The sequence below is a fragment of the Ambystoma mexicanum genome, chromosome 5p (assembly GCF_040938575.1).
Source record: "Ambystoma mexicanum isolate Mex_15411 chromosome 5p, UKY_AmexF1_1, whole genome shotgun sequence".
NCBI classification, from domain to species: Eukaryota; Metazoa; Chordata; class Amphibia; order Caudata; family Ambystomatidae; genus Ambystoma; species Ambystoma mexicanum.
In genome coordinates this window covers 729,322,781-729,338,204 of record NC_090930.1, presented here as the reverse complement: position 1 = coordinate 729,338,204, position 15,424 = coordinate 729,322,781, and the positions used below count along the sequence as shown (strand labels likewise).

At 44.8% G+C, this 15,424-nt stretch overlaps 1 protein-coding gene across 6 annotated transcripts in view; it reads left to right on the top strand.

Moving 5' to 3' along the window:
- Nucleotides 1–15,424, top strand: part of ENOX2 (ecto-NOX disulfide-thiol exchanger 2) — a 2,107,113-nt gene that overhangs the window by 1,198,019 nt on the left and 893,670 nt on the right. For all 6 annotated transcript variants that reach the window (XM_069613111.1, XM_069613112.1, XM_069613109.1 and 3 more), the window contains one exon: nucleotides 363–569. In XM_069613111.1, the coding sequence (XP_069469212.1) occupies nucleotides 363–569 (207 nt within the window). The remainder of the gene's footprint in view (nucleotides 1–362; nucleotides 570–15,424) is intronic.

The following is a 15,424-nucleotide window of genomic DNA, read 5'->3' as shown; positions in this document are numbered from 1 at the left end:
TAATTCTGCTTTAAGTGTTGCCTTCCTGGTTCAGTTTACCATTGTGTACAATCAAATTGCTCGGGTAATGTTTGCAATTCAATGTTGTTCGTCTGTTTTCCTAATATAGTGAAGAGAAGTCCTAGTTTCCTTCACCTTTTGAACTTATCACATATTTTGTATGTGTACTTTTTGTCTGCATGTATAGGCATTTTTATATCTGTTGCAATGCTGCACTGTTAATTTCTTTGTGTATGCATAGTGATATATTACAAGGCTACCAATTTGTATAGAAATGTTGTTTTGTGAATTTTATATTGTACACTTGCAATACCATTTTACTATATTTTACAAATAACACTTCATTCCCTTTTGATGTTTAGATATCCCTCCTCCAGCCACAAGGGAAAGACCGCCAGGATGCAAGACTGTGTTTGTGGGTGGGCTGCCAGAAAATGCCACTGAGCAACTGATTGTGGAGATTTTTGAGCAGTGTGGGGAGATTATTGCCATCCGCAAGAGTAAGAAGAACTTCTGCCACATTCGCTTTGCAGAGGAATTCATGGTAGACAAGGCCCTCTACCTATCTGGTGAGATTTATACAATTAAAAATGTGCTTCTGACATGATATTTTTCCACAACAAACCTGTGTGAAGATAGTATAAGGTGCCTCATTTAATTAAGTGCTCTAAATTACAATGTATACTGGCGAGGCTTGTAGCCTATCGATATGAAATGCATAAAGACTACACTGTTTAGCTAAATGATCAGCATCAAGGTTAATTTATCCAAACATGATAATTTAGGTGGCAATGTAGAATGAGGCGATCGTTCAAATGTGCGATTCACAGTGTAAACACTTAATCCATCGTCAAACAAAACATATTGGACTAAAAACTAGTAGATTTTACAACCTGTAAAACAGAAAGAGCCACATGGCAGCAATGCAGTGCACTTAAGCAAGTAAGCTATCCATATGTTCAATAATGTGCGATGTTGCCTCTGCAGATTATGTTGGAGATGCATTTATTAGGTAGACCTATTAAATACTAATGTCAGTTTCAGTGCTTTGCATGTTTCTCTGAGTGTTCTAGGCACTTCGATGTTTATTTCAGAAGTTATATTGCTGCAATAGGACCTGATCATCATGCGAACAATTTACTGAGGTAAGTAGTTCTAAATATTAAAAGTGAAAATAACAGCTGGTAGGGCTTAGTCGTTGCCAACCACTCCAATCGTTTTTCAATTCATGTTACGACTTTTATACATTAAAACAGTTTATTGTCTTATCACTTCGAAGTCTGATTTGCTCTTTGCAGTGACCTAACAATGTGTGTGTGCACGTATTTATCACTCAGAAATTAGATTAAATGTATATAGAATAATACTTGAGTAGATGTGTCAGATTAAGAATGACCAGTCCTTGGAGGATGTTTTTCTTAAAGTTCAAGCAATCAAGGTTGAGACTAAAGATTAAGGCAGTGACTTTTACTTAACAACAATGTTTTTTTTCTTCTGGAAATACCCAACAACACCAGCCTATTAAAGGAGAGGTTCTCTCACAAATGTGATTGGCCCATTGGAAAGGGCATGTATTTTTTAGCATATATCGATCAATCCCATTTTTTTTCCAATGCTTCTTAGCTTGGATTTTCTGACATTTAGACACACAACCCGCATGGGTCGAAAACCGCCATCTTGTGATAATCTTATCTGTTGATCAATCACCCTAAATTCAAGTGCTTGGCGGCAGTAAATCATAACACTCTCCTCTAATGAATCTGATGATCTTATCACTCCTTTTCGTGGGGTATCCTCTTCTCATGTGGCCAGGGAATGGCAGCCGCTACCTGATCCTGTCCCTGGAGTCGGCTTTATGAGGGAGGACCACATGGGGAGAGGCGACCCTGTGAGGGTTTGGGGGGAATAACATGGCATCATCGGAACCAGTCAAATACCCCCATTCCATTTTAGGGATGTTCCCTCTCTGGCACTCTTCCCTGAACCTCTAACCAAGTCTAATTCAAGTATTCCACAAGACCCCCTAAAGACCTAGGTTATTAACAAGTGAGACACGGAGGAAGTAGGAGCAGTGATGATTACTCCCAATGAAGTGCAATGTCACCTTTCTCAACATCGCATCAGAAACAGTACAACAACTGAGATGAGAAAGATGAGGATTGATGATGATCACGCCCTTTAAGAACCATGAGCAGCGTTCTTGTTGCTGGGAAAAGACCATTGGCCTGACATGGTTTAAAACCATGCTGGAAAGAGGAGCATTGAGTTCTCCAGCTCATAGAAGATCAAGGCACAGGCAGCGGCGCAGGAGTCAAGACCGCTACCAGGTGTGAGAGGGCAGCCCAATGAGCAGCGTGCTTTGGAGAGGCTTAGAGGATGCAGAGCGCGAGGAAGCAAGTTGTGCTTCTTGAAGGCTGCAGAGGCTGGGACGCTGTCCGGAGTGCAGATGCTTACGGAAGATGCTGAGAGCAACAGGAGCCAGAGAAACTCCTTATTTGGAGTCAGGAATGCTGAAAAGCCATAAACAGAAAGCCAGTAAACCCAGGGAAAGGGGAGTGGGAAGCCAAAGCACTGTCAGGCAGTGTCACAAAGGCCCTAGTCAGTGGGACTAGGGTCTGGGACCCTCAATACAAACTTGGGGAAGACCAAGGAGGGAAACCAGAGAGAGACATTGTATGTTGAACCATGAGGAAAAGGTCTACCGAATATTTGTAAAAAAGCTGAATCAAAAGATGAAGAGTACCGAACATACATTAATGATAAAATGAGCAGATCAGATGTACTGATAGGCAATTTTGAAAATAAACAAGTATTTGAACAGAAAATGCCCACAAGTCCTGGCAGGAGAGTAAACCAGGCAAAGTCAAGTTTTGAAAACAAATGCATACACATCCAGGCAAGAGAGTATACCAGAGAGAGTCAAGTGTTTGAAAGGAGATGCACACAAGTTCTGGCAGGGAAGTACACCAAGGAAAGCTAACTATATGAAAAGTAATGAAAGAGACTATATCCACGATCTGGCAGGGGAGTATACCAGGCATATTCCAGTAGGTGTGGTTTGTTTTGTTTTGTTTATTTTGTTTATTTTATTTAGTATAGCGCTCCAGACCCAGGGGTAAATGGGAGCTTAAGGACAGGTTACATAATTATCAAAGGTCAATGTATCAAAGTAAATAAAATTCAAATGTACGGGCTAGAAAAAAATAAACCACTCAAAACTTCCAATGGTTGACAACCGTCCCAAAAATTGGATGGAAATTATACATTTTTAGAAAACTGCTGTAGAAAGAATGCCTAAGGAAGAAACATACACGTAAGACTTTGAGCTGTTATAAATTTGGGAAGATCCTGGCAGAGAAGTATACCAAGTGACCTGCAAATCTGGGCCCTGTAGCCAATTTGTGAAACAGTAAAAGGAGAATTCTAAGGAGGACTCGTATCCTTAAGATTGTAATCTGCTTTGATTGTGAAGAGAAAGCTCGGGAAGAGACCCATTTCCCCGGGATTGGATTGAAGTATCCAAAGGAGAGAGTTATCCTTTTGAACTATAAGAAACTTGATTATACTTATTTATAACTTTGTGGTATTGGTTAAAGCAACCTGGGGAAGGGAGCCATCCCCTGGAACTATGAACATTGCCAGTTTGGAACTTTTTGGTTTCAATGTATACCTTTTTCTATTGGATTGGAAAATGTGCACACTTTTGAAACTGAGACAATATCCTTTGCAACTCAGTTAGTTTTAGACTGTGGGGGCCTGAATAGGATTTGGCACTTATACCAAAAAAATACAGCAGTTTATGCAGAAGTGTAATGTTCATAGGTATTTGAGGCATTATAAAACCTAATCGTGTGGCGAAGATTTTTGCTAGTAATTTGATGACCACATTTAGAAGGGAAATCAATCTATAATTTGCACAATTTATATGATTTTTTTCCCAATTTAGCAATCTATGCAATTAAGGCCATTTGCATAGACTTTGGCAGTTCCCCTCTGTTCATAATTTCAAAATACACATCCAATAAAATTGGGCTGATATGTCACTGAATACACTATAAAATTCTATTGGGAAATCATCATGACCCAGACTTTTTTTTGGCCAATTTGATATTGCAATTAAAATATCCTCTCTGATAAGTGGGGCATCCAACGTTTAAGAGTCTGAGCCTTGTAGACCCAATAGCCTAGTCCTTCTATGAATGTCGACTTGTCTTCTTCAGTGCCAGAATCCTCAGATTTATAAAAAGCTTTCTAAAAATCCCTAAAGGCACCAGTGATATCCTCACTTTTAGTTAGAACAACTCCAGCTCCTGTAATAATGGATGTAATGCTTTTATTGTCCTCAATTATGTTCCTCCTGCATTCAAACTTTGTTTAGATGTGATGAGTAATTTATGATTCTCTTTCTGAAGGTAGCTTTTAAAGCACCCAAACAAATAAATGTCTTCAACAGATTCTCTGTTCACTTGTGTAAAATGTGTAAGTTCTTCTTATGATTTCTTTAAAAGCTGCATCAGAGAGTGAGAATGTATTCAGCCTCTACCCCTTTTCAGTTTTCCATCCTGCTGGTAAGCATTCGAATGTCATACTCTGATCTGCATGGTCTGAGATGACCATGTTCCCTACATTAGTATTCAAAACATTTTGTAACATTTTTTAGAGATAATTAAGTGTCTGTGTGTGACGAAGTATTATACAAGTTGAATAAAAAATATATTGTTTAACTCTTGGATTCAATGGTCTCCATGGATCTGTCAACCCCCATGTCTGTATGATGCCTCATTTCTTTTACAGCTCTACCCTCAATCTGACAGACACTATCTGGTGTCTTACCCAGTGCACTGTCAATGACCAAGTTGAAGTCTCCTCCTAGAATAATTCCTTCTCCTTGTAATGTTTCTAAAACCTTTCCCAGATAGAAATTACCTTTGTCTGTATTTGGGGCGTAAATATTCATACACATTAGTGGTAATCCATCTAATAACATTTCCATTGCAACATAGCTACCCTGAGGGTTCATTATTTTGTTGCCCCATACCAAACGTGTGTTTTGTCTAAACAATACACTAACCCCTCTAGATCTTTGATAATAACTGTTAGAAACCTCTACATTTTACTTTTTATTTAAAATATATGCTTTATCTGCTTCCAACTGGTAAGTTTCCTGTGCAAGAGATATGTCAGCCTTCCTATTGCGCATATATATATATATGTGTTAATATCTTTCTGTTTTGTATGGTATTGTGGATCCCTTTTAATGTTCCAGGATAGAAACTTCAGTGTCAAAACAAAGTTTCAGTATTTCAAATGGTTTGTGTCCTCCCACGTATTCCTCATCTTAGATATATTGTCTCCCAGCTTTGCTGCTTCGGAATAATTTTTTCACCAGTGGGCGCTGTGCTCGAACCTGCAGAGTCGTAGTCCCTCGAGGGCCGCCATCGAGCGTCGACATCAGCCGCAGTATAAAGGACTTGAGCCGCACCCGTTAGCTCAGTTCAATGTTTCCGAGCACTGATTCGTGTCCCAAAAGGGCGCATCAGTTTTTTCGATGAAAATTTACACTTCATCGCCTCCATCCACACTCAAAACGGGTTTTAAAAAATGTCAAAAGTGTGGAAAAAAGATGTTGATTACCGACCCCCATCGTAATTGCCTTTGGTGTTTGGGTCCTGACCATCGGGTTGACGAATGTGGTTCCTGTCGTGTCCAATAAGGCTCGTAAGGAATGGAAAGGTAAGCTGGCGGTTGGGGAGGGGGGTTCTTATAAGTCTTCTAAAAGACAAAGAGATTCGGGGGGGTCGAGCGGAAAGTCAACATGAGTCGAGCAGATCCAAGTCTAAGAGTTGCTCGAGGAAAACCTCCGTCTTCGTCCATAAAATCGAAGAAGCGACGACATAGATCTCCTCTTCTTCTTCCTCCTCGTCTGAAAGAAGGGTTGTATCCTACCCTTCCAAGCATGATTATCCTGAAAAATGGGAGGCCTTCAGGGCTTCATGCTAACATTTTTCAAGAATGCGGCCCAGACCTCCTCGAAAATGCTGTGTGAAGATCATGCCCCTGTCCACTCCAAGAGTGACAGAGGGAGATCAAAGACCAGGCACGCTAGATCCGACAAAAAGTCAAGGGTGTCATCTGCGGAAAGCTCTCCGACACCTCATGAAAAAAGAGTGAAACCACTGGTGCATAAATCAGGGGTGACGGCTGACAAAATGGCGTCCACATCGAAGTCGAATATCAATTCGAAGCAGCCTTCGACGTCAACATAGAGGCCGCCACTGAAGATGCCGTTGATGCCGTCTGCGATGGAGTCGAGGCCTCCTTAGACGTCGTCGAAGCCTCCTTCGAAGCCGTCCAAGCCAGCGTCTATATCATCGACGCCTTTGACACCTTTGTAGAGGCATTCTTTAATTCCGATGCCAAAATCGACACCTTTGTCAAAGCCTAGATCATTGCCATCCTATTCACCACAAAAGAACGTCCGTCCTCAACCCAGGCAAGACTTTTTTAGATCTATGTTCTCTATTTACGTGGAGCAATCCACTCAAGAGGATGTTACTTCAGCTGGGGTTGAATTTGGAATTAAAGAGGTTCCTGAGGAGTTGATAGACCCAAACTCTAAGATGGCTATTCTTTATGATTGCCTTCAAACAGCCAGTGGCCTAGATACTTCCCCTGAAGTAGAGTTTGAGAAGTTAGACCCTGCAGATCATGCAGCCTCTCGGTATAGAAACCTAATGGGAAGAGTCATTGACTTCATGGGATTCAGAAAAGCTTCCCCAAGATTTGTCTAGGACGATATTACAGACATCCTTAATGAGGGACCTCAAAAGGACCCTGTCCTCCCTTTCCATAAGGCATTGAAAAAAAGGGTGATGGCAACTCGGGATACCCTAGACTCTGGGCCTTCAGTAAATAAAAGGTTTTATAGGGAAGTACAGACCACCCTCATCAGATCCTGAGTACTTGTCAAAGCATCCCTCGTCAGAAAGTTTGGTGGTACAAGCTGCAACCTCCACTAGACAGTCAGCTTACCCTTCGATACCACCTGATAGGGATGACAAAAAAGTTGATGCTTGGGCCCGGAAAGTCTTCTCTTTCGGGCAGCATGGCCCTTAAATCTACTAATATAACTTGCACTCTGGCAAGGTTTACATACACCCTGTGGGACTGTATGACATCAGCGGCTGAACACATCCCAGAGGGTTAGGAACGGGATGGTTTCCTGGCAATAGTAAGAGATGGAAAGGAGGCTATGGAGGAATGCCTCCAGTCAGGATTGGACACTGCTGATAGTGTAAACAGCTCCATGGCATCTAGCATGGTCCTACGCAGATTTGCATGGCTGAGGAAATCTGGTTTTGCACCGGACGTGCAATCCAGATTACTCAATATGTCCTTTGATGGTTTGAGGCTGTTCGGCAGCAAGGCAGACGAAAGCTTGGAGAAGCTGCAGACCTCTAAATCGGCAGCTAAATCACTCAGCGCTGCTATAAGGCAGCCTCAGCAAAACTTCATATGCAGGGTCATCTTCCTGGAGGAGCTGTCCTTTTCATTTCTACTCCTCTTTTGGAAGAAAGATATGCTCATTTAGCTCAATTATATATGCTCATAGTAACAGAAACATGGCTCCACCAAGCTTCTGGACCAGTTGTTACCATTGCAGTTCCACCGAATTACACTATCCTCGGGATGGCTAGAACTAAGTCAACGGGTGGGGGAGTAGCCATTATCGCTAAAACCCACCTTAAACGAAGAGCCTGCCCCATTGATAATCTAGATGGATACGAAATTCTACTAGCAAAACTTGCTACTAATCCCAAAATGCTATCAATATAGTAACTATATACAGGGCACCCAATACCAATACTCAGCCTGAGTTAGATATACCACTACTACTAATGCCACTCATCAAACCAAAGAAAAAATGTATCATCCCGAGTGACCTGAATCTCGGCTTCAATGATAGCCAAGATCATAAAGCATAAGCCTTACACAATGCCCTTAAAGACATGCTATTTACACAACTTGTGAACGTGCCTACCCATAATAAAGGAAGAACGTTGGATTGGGTATTGTCCCTCAATACCATGGTATCCTTAGAAACTATCATTCCACTACCCTGGACAGACCACCATAGCATTAATTTCTCTATCACCTGTAACAAACCAGATGTACCCAAGCACATCACGTTGGACTCTTATGTAACCAGGAATATTTGTAAACTCTCAGCTGAAAACCTTAACCCAATTCTAAAAAGCACCTGAGCAAATCAGATGATTACTAATGATAACCCTGCACCCTTGCAGATATTTACCATAACTGCCTCACAAACACAATAGACACCTTAGCACCCAGTGTCACCAAAACCAGAGGAATTGATAAAAAATCCTCCTTTTGGTTTAATGAGGGACTAGTATCACTTAGGCATATTAAACACTCACTGGAATATCTCTACAATAAATCACACACTCCCGAGGCCGCTGAAGCCTTCAACTCTGCAAACAAAACTTACAAATCATTGCACATAAAGCAAATGCGCTCAATACTAGGATTAGCATCGCATCCTCAGACTCAAAAGAATAGTTTTCCATCCTTAAAGAGTTAGAAAACCCCATCCCAATCAACCCTGTTCCACCGAGCAAAGAATGGTGCACTACCATTCAAGATGTTCTCGCCGCTAAAATCAAACTGCTACAAAAGAAAATCATCACCAAAAGGAAAATATTAGCCGAAAAACAGACCATGGCCGATTCAACTACTAGTCCCATAGCATCCAACACTCCAGCCTTCCACTTCGCTTCAGTCTCCCAAGAAGTAGTGCTCAACACTACAGCTAAATTGAAAGCATCAAGCTGCAAAGGGGATAATTTCCCAGCGCATCTAGTCCAACTATGTGCCCCCACCCTTACCCCCATTATCACCAATTTTGTTAATGCGTCCTTCAATTCCAACTTGGTCCCAGCCAGCATCAAAGAAGCCTGGGTTACACCACTATTAAAAAAGCCCTCGCTGGACCCCCTAATTCCAACCAATTACCGACCCATAACTACAGTCCCATTCCTTCTTAAAATTATTGATAAAATAGCATGAAATCAAATACAAACCCATCTCGAACAAAACAAATTCTTAGGAGCGAGACAATCCGGGTTCAGACCCAACCACAGTACAGAAACTGCCCTTACTGACATGAAAATCCAAATAGATACTATCAGAGATTCAGGTAAAATGGCCATACTGCTATTGCTGGACCTATCAGCAGCATTTGACCTTGTAGACCATGACAAGCTTTGTGACCCACTAGCTGAAGACTTTAGCTTCTCCAATAATGCCACACTTTGGATGAAATCATTTTTAGCTGAACGTACATCCAGAGTTGGCATTGGGAAAGAGGCGGCTGATCCCATAGCGGTCCCCATCAGAGTCCCACAAGGATCATGCCTCTCCCCCACCCGCTACAATGCTTATACAAAACTCCTATTCGAAGGGATTGTGTCCTCCGACGTATTCCTTATCTTAGATATCTCCTTCCAGCTCTGCTGGCCTCGGAACATTTTTCTCTAGAGGACACTGCGCGTCGACGTCCGCTGAGTCGATGTCCCTCGACAGCCGCCGTATCGACGTCATCCTGCCTATAAAGGCCACACGCAGCATCCGTTGCTCAGTTCCGTTTTTCCGCGCTTACTCAGTGCCTCAGAATACCGTTGCTCAGTTTCGTAGACAATTTATCCTATTTACCTCGAGATATTCAATCCGTACTCGATGGCTTCCTCGTCGGAACCGACGACCCCTCGGTCCGGCTTCAAAAAATGCAGAGATTGTGGGAAAAAGATGTCGCTGACTGACCCTCACAGAGTTTGTCTGTGGTGTTTGGGAGCTGAACACCATTGTTCGGAGTGCGAGGACTGTATGTCCATGACAGCTAAGGCCCTGAAGGAGCGTAGGGGGAAGCTGGAGAAAGGTAAGACTTCAAAAGCTTCTTCTTCCTCGACGAAGTCGAGACATTCGTCTCCTCGTCACCATTCGCGCTCCAGCTCTCGGAGTGGGTCCCATCACTCCACGAGATCGAAGCACTCGAAGAGGAGACGTCGAAGATCCCCTTCTCTGTTTCTCCTAAGAGAATCCCTTGCCCCACAAAACATAGTTCCCGGGCTGAATGGGAGGAATTCCGCAAAAATATGATGAGCGTCTTCTAGAAAGCGGCCTCGACCCCCTTGAAGACTGCCGAGAGTGATGCTCTGGTCGAAAGACCTGAAGGTCAAAAACGCAGCGAGTCGCAGTACCCGGCGAAGGAAGCTTCTCGAGCGCGTCACGAACCCTCGAGCAAAGCTATGACCTCAAAACCTTCTTCGAAGGTTCCGTCGACGCCATCGACGAAGGTTCTGTCACGCCGAGGTCAGTGTCTTCGACGCCGTTGTCGAAGGGACCTTCGACACAAGGGTCTGTCGACTCAACTCCATCTTCGACACCGGCGTCGACGCCAAGGAAAGTCACGGTTACGACGCACCCAGTGGCTATCCCCAGGTCCTCGATGATGACGACGGCGTCGAGATTGACGACTTCCTCGAGCAGAATCCCAATTCTATCAAGGACCTCGAGGCCTCCGCCTTTGTTTTCAACGCCACGCCCAAAGCCTTCGACGACATTGACGTTTTCGAGGCCGATTATGACAAGTTTGGCACCCTCTGCCTTGGAGATGGGTTTTACACCCTTTGTGAGTTCAGAACAATTAAGAACTATGTCCTCAATTTTGGAAGAGGGAGAACTATCTGAACAGGAAGACACATTTGAGTTGCAGGGACCTGCAACCCCAGTTAGAGAGGAGTTATCCTCAGAAGAAGGCAGGTTAAAGGATCTTCATGATTCCTTACATGAGGCAAGTGGGTTAGACACTTCCCCTGAGGTGGAGTTTGCTAGGCCAGACCCGGGGGAGCATTCTGAAACCCCCAATAGAGCCTTAATGGCCAGGATCACAGAATTTATGGGGTGGTCAACACCTTCACAGGCTTTTCAACAAGATGACCTCACGGATATTCTTGACAAAGGTCCACAGGAGGATCCTGTAGTGCCCTTTCATAAAGCTCTTCAGAGGAAGATAATGACGAACTGGGAAACCCCAGATGTCGTCCCGGCAGTAAATAAAAAAACTGTCTACAAAATACAGGGTATCTTCTGCAGACCCGGAGTTTTTGTCAAAACACCCATCCCGAGAAAGTCTGGTGGTACAGGCAGCATCTTCTTCTGACGTCAAGACTGCTTACCCTACCGTCCCACAGGACAGGGACGATAAGAAATATGATGCTATGTCAAAGAAAGTTTTTTCGCCATGTAGCATGGCGTTAAAATCCGTTAATGCTACTTGCACCCTTGCTAGATTCAGCCATACACTTTGGGAGTGTGCTTCTACAGCGGCTGACTGCATCCCAGAGGGAGAAGAAAGGGAGGCGTTCCTAAATATCATACAGGGTGGTAAAGACGCTATGTGCGAATCCCTCCAGAAGGGCATTGATTCGGCTGACAGTATCAGCAGAGCAATGGCGGCAAGTACAACCAGGAGATTCGCTTGGTTGAGAAAGTCTGGTTTTGCCCCAGATGTTCAAGCCAGGCTCTTGAACATGCCATTCGATGGCTCTTCTTTGTTTGGGAAAAAGGCGGATGACAGTTTAGAAAAACTGCAAACATCAAAAGCAGCAGCAAAATCCCTAGGCGCTAGAATCCGTCAGACACCTTTTCGTCCCACAGGAACCTCTGCGAGGGGCAAGTCCTTTCGCTTCTACTCCGCATTCGGAAGAGGTAGAGGACGACCGGCTCAAAGGGGACAAAGAACTACCCGAGGTGGACCGGGTAGATATTCAAAAGCCGCAGCAACAGCAGGTGCCTCTTTACCATCGGCATCTGCATCAGCCGCCCCAAAACCACTCTGAGGACTTCCCTCACAGGACACCTGTAGGAGGCAGGTTAACTCAACATCTGGCGGAATGGCAGGCTATCACGTCCGATGCTTGGGTACTGGAAACAGTTGCCCAAGGTTACTGCCTGCCTCTCCTACGCGTACCTCAGAGTCATCCAACGGGGATCAGCTCTCAGAATGCTCCAGATCCGCTCCTCTTGCAGGAAATTTTGGACCTGCTAGAGAAAGGTGCCATAGAACCGGTACCTGTAGTGGAGAGGAACAAGGGCTGGTACTCCCCTTACTTTCTCATTCCAAAGAAAGACAGAGGACTGAGACCCATCTTGGACTTGCGAGAATTGAACAAATTCCTCAGGAAAGACAAATTCAAGATGGTAACTCTTTCTCAGATCCTTCAGGCCCTTCAGTTCCAGGACTGGTTGGTATCTCTGGACCTTCAGGATGCTTATTTCCATGTGCCTATCCATCTCAAACACAGGAAATACCTGAGGTTTGCAATTGGCAACTCTCATTATCAATTTCGAGTGCTGCCATTTGGGCTGACCTCCGCCCGAGGGTCTTCACCAAATTAATGTCGGTAGTGGCGGCAAGACTAAGGAGGGAAGGGATTCACGTCTACCCCTACCTGGACGATTGGTTGATCAGGGCTGTATCTTCGGGACAAGCTCAGATCCAGCTAAATCACGTTTGCCACTCCCTTCACAGACTGGGCTTCTCCCTTAATTTAAAGCAGTCACAAATGATACCATCGCAGAGACTCCAGTTCATCGGAGCGATCCTGGACACTTCCCTGAGAAAAGCCTCGCCACCAGAGGTGAGGGCTCAAGATATTCTACAGATGGTTACCAAGTTCCAAAATGCCCAACGTCTCCCAGCCTTCGACTTTTTGAGGTTGCTAGGCCTCATGGCATCCTGCATTTTCCTAGTGCCAGAGGCTCGCCTGAGAATGAGATCCCTCCAGTGGGCACTGAGGACTCAGTGGTCACAATTCTCAGGAAGAATGACAGATCTTCTTCAGGTTCCCGACAGGGTGGCTCAAGACCTTCAGTGGTGGGCCTGTCAGGAGAACATTCTGAAAGGAGAACAGTTTTGGCAACCCTGGCCGGAGATAATAGTAGTCACGGATGCCTCACTCACGGGGTGGGGAGCCCACGCCAACAACTTGACCATCAGCGGTCGTTGGTCTCCATCGGAGTCCAGACTACATATCAACCTGTTAGAGCTGAGGGCCATCAGACTTGCGCTGAAGGCGTTCTTGCCAGCTGTACAAGGGAAGAATGTCCTGATGACGGACAACACAGTGGCCATGCATTACCTCAACAAAAGAGGAGGCGTAGGATCACTACCCCTGTGCAGAGAGGCGATGCAGCTCTGGTTTTGGGCAATCCAAGAAGGAATCTCTCTATCAGCAGTTCATCTAGCCGGAGAGAAGAACTTGACAGCGGACGCTCTGAGCAGGCAGAGCACAGTCTCCCACGAGTGGGAACTAGCTCAGGAAGTCCTTCAAGACATCTTCGCCCTTTGGGGAACCCCTCAGGTGGATCTGTTCACCACCAGTGTCAACAGAAAGTGCGATCTGTTCTGCTCAAGGGAATTTCCCCGGAGAGCAGCTCTGGGAGACGCGTTCATAGTGGACTGGGAGTTTCCGCTTCTGTACGCGTTCCCACCGGTCCCTGTCATTCCTCAAATGATCAGGAGGTTGAGAAGATTCCGGAAAACCATGATCCTAATTGCCCCAGATTGGGCCAGGAGAACGTGGTACCCGGACCTTCTAGATTTGTCCATCTGCCCTCCAATTCGACTTCCACTCAGAGAGAACCTACTCTCACAGAAGGGAGGTCAGGTTCTCCATCCAGACATCAAAACCCTCAACCTTCACGCTTGGCTTCTGAAAGGCTGAGGTACAAGGATTGGGACCTCCCTGATGATGTTATGGAGGTGTTGCTTTCGGCAAGGAGGCCAGCAACAAAGTCTTTATACCGCTGCCGTTGGAACAGATTTTGCAGCTGGTGTAGAGAAAAGAATATCGACCCCTTTTCATGTGGTACACCAATGGTTTTGTCCTTCCTCCTCTATTTGGAGAATTCAGGCATTCAAGTTGGCACCATTAAGGGCTATCTCGCAGCGCTATCCATCTTTAAGCGCACTGCAGAAGAACCAGCCTATTTCAAGTTACCCTTGGTAATACAGTTTCTAAAGGGGTTAAACAACGTTTATCCCCCAAGACCATTCCAGGTTCCCCTATGGGATTTAAACTTAGTCCTAACTTTCCTGATGGGCACACCTTTCAAACCACTCCATTCTTGTTCGTTAAGATTTCTTACCCTTAAAACTGTTTTATTAATAGCACTTACATCTGCTAGAAGAGTGAGCGAGTTACAAGCTCTTTCATGTAAACCCCCTCATACAATCTTTCACAAAGACAAAGTTGTCCTGCAAGTGAAGCCTAATTTCCTCCCAAAGGTAGTTTCTGAATTCCATATCACTCAGAAGTTTACCCTGCCATATTTCTATCCTCATCCTCATCCGGGGAAAGAGGAAGAGAGGTTACACAGGCTGGACCCTAGAAGGGCTTTACGTTTTTACATCAGTAGACTGGCCAGGATAAGACAAGCAGACCAGCTGTTTGTAGGCTACACAGGTCACAAGCTGGGGTTACCGATAACTAAGCAGACCATTTCCAGATGGATCATTCTAGCCATTTTGGAATGTTATAAACTGGCAGGAAAAGAGCCCCCCCTCAAAACCTTAGGGCTCATTCGACCAGAGGTATTGCAGCTTCATCGGCCCTAAAAAGAGGAGTGCCGGTTAAAGACATTTGTGCGGCCGCCACATGGTCGTCCGTCCATACCTTTACACAATTTTACAACTTGGATTCCTCCTCCAGTCAAGAGACTAGGTTTGGAAGGGCAGTATTGCACTCTATTCATCAATAGAAGGCAGCAGGAAGTCAGTACTCCCGCCTCCAATAATAGAATACTGCTATGGGAGCCTATCTAAGATAAGGAATACGTCGGAGGACACAATCCCTTCGAAGAACAAGTTACTTCTTACCTTGTAACGTTCTTTCGATGGGATGTTCCTCCGACGTATTCCTTATCGACCCTCCCATCCATCCCCGCAGTTCTACTTCCCTTGTTGTTGCAGCTTACGCTCCTTCAGGGTGATTAGTCTAGTCCAGACAGAAATAATGTGGGCTACAAAACGGAACTGAGCAACGGACGCTGCGCGCGGCCTTTATAGGCAGGATGACGTCGACGTCGATACAGCGGCTGTCGAGGGACATTGACTCGGCGGACGTCGACGCGCAGCGCCCTCTAGAGAAAAATTTTCCGAGGCCAGCAGAGCTGGAAGGAGATATCTAAGATAAGGAATACGTCGGAGGAACATCCCATCGAAAGAACGTTACAAGGTAAGAAGTAACTTGTTCTTCTCATCACTAGACGACATGGGTGTCATCTATACACATCCTGCAGATGACACCCAGATACTTATCCCCATCACCGGGGACTACGC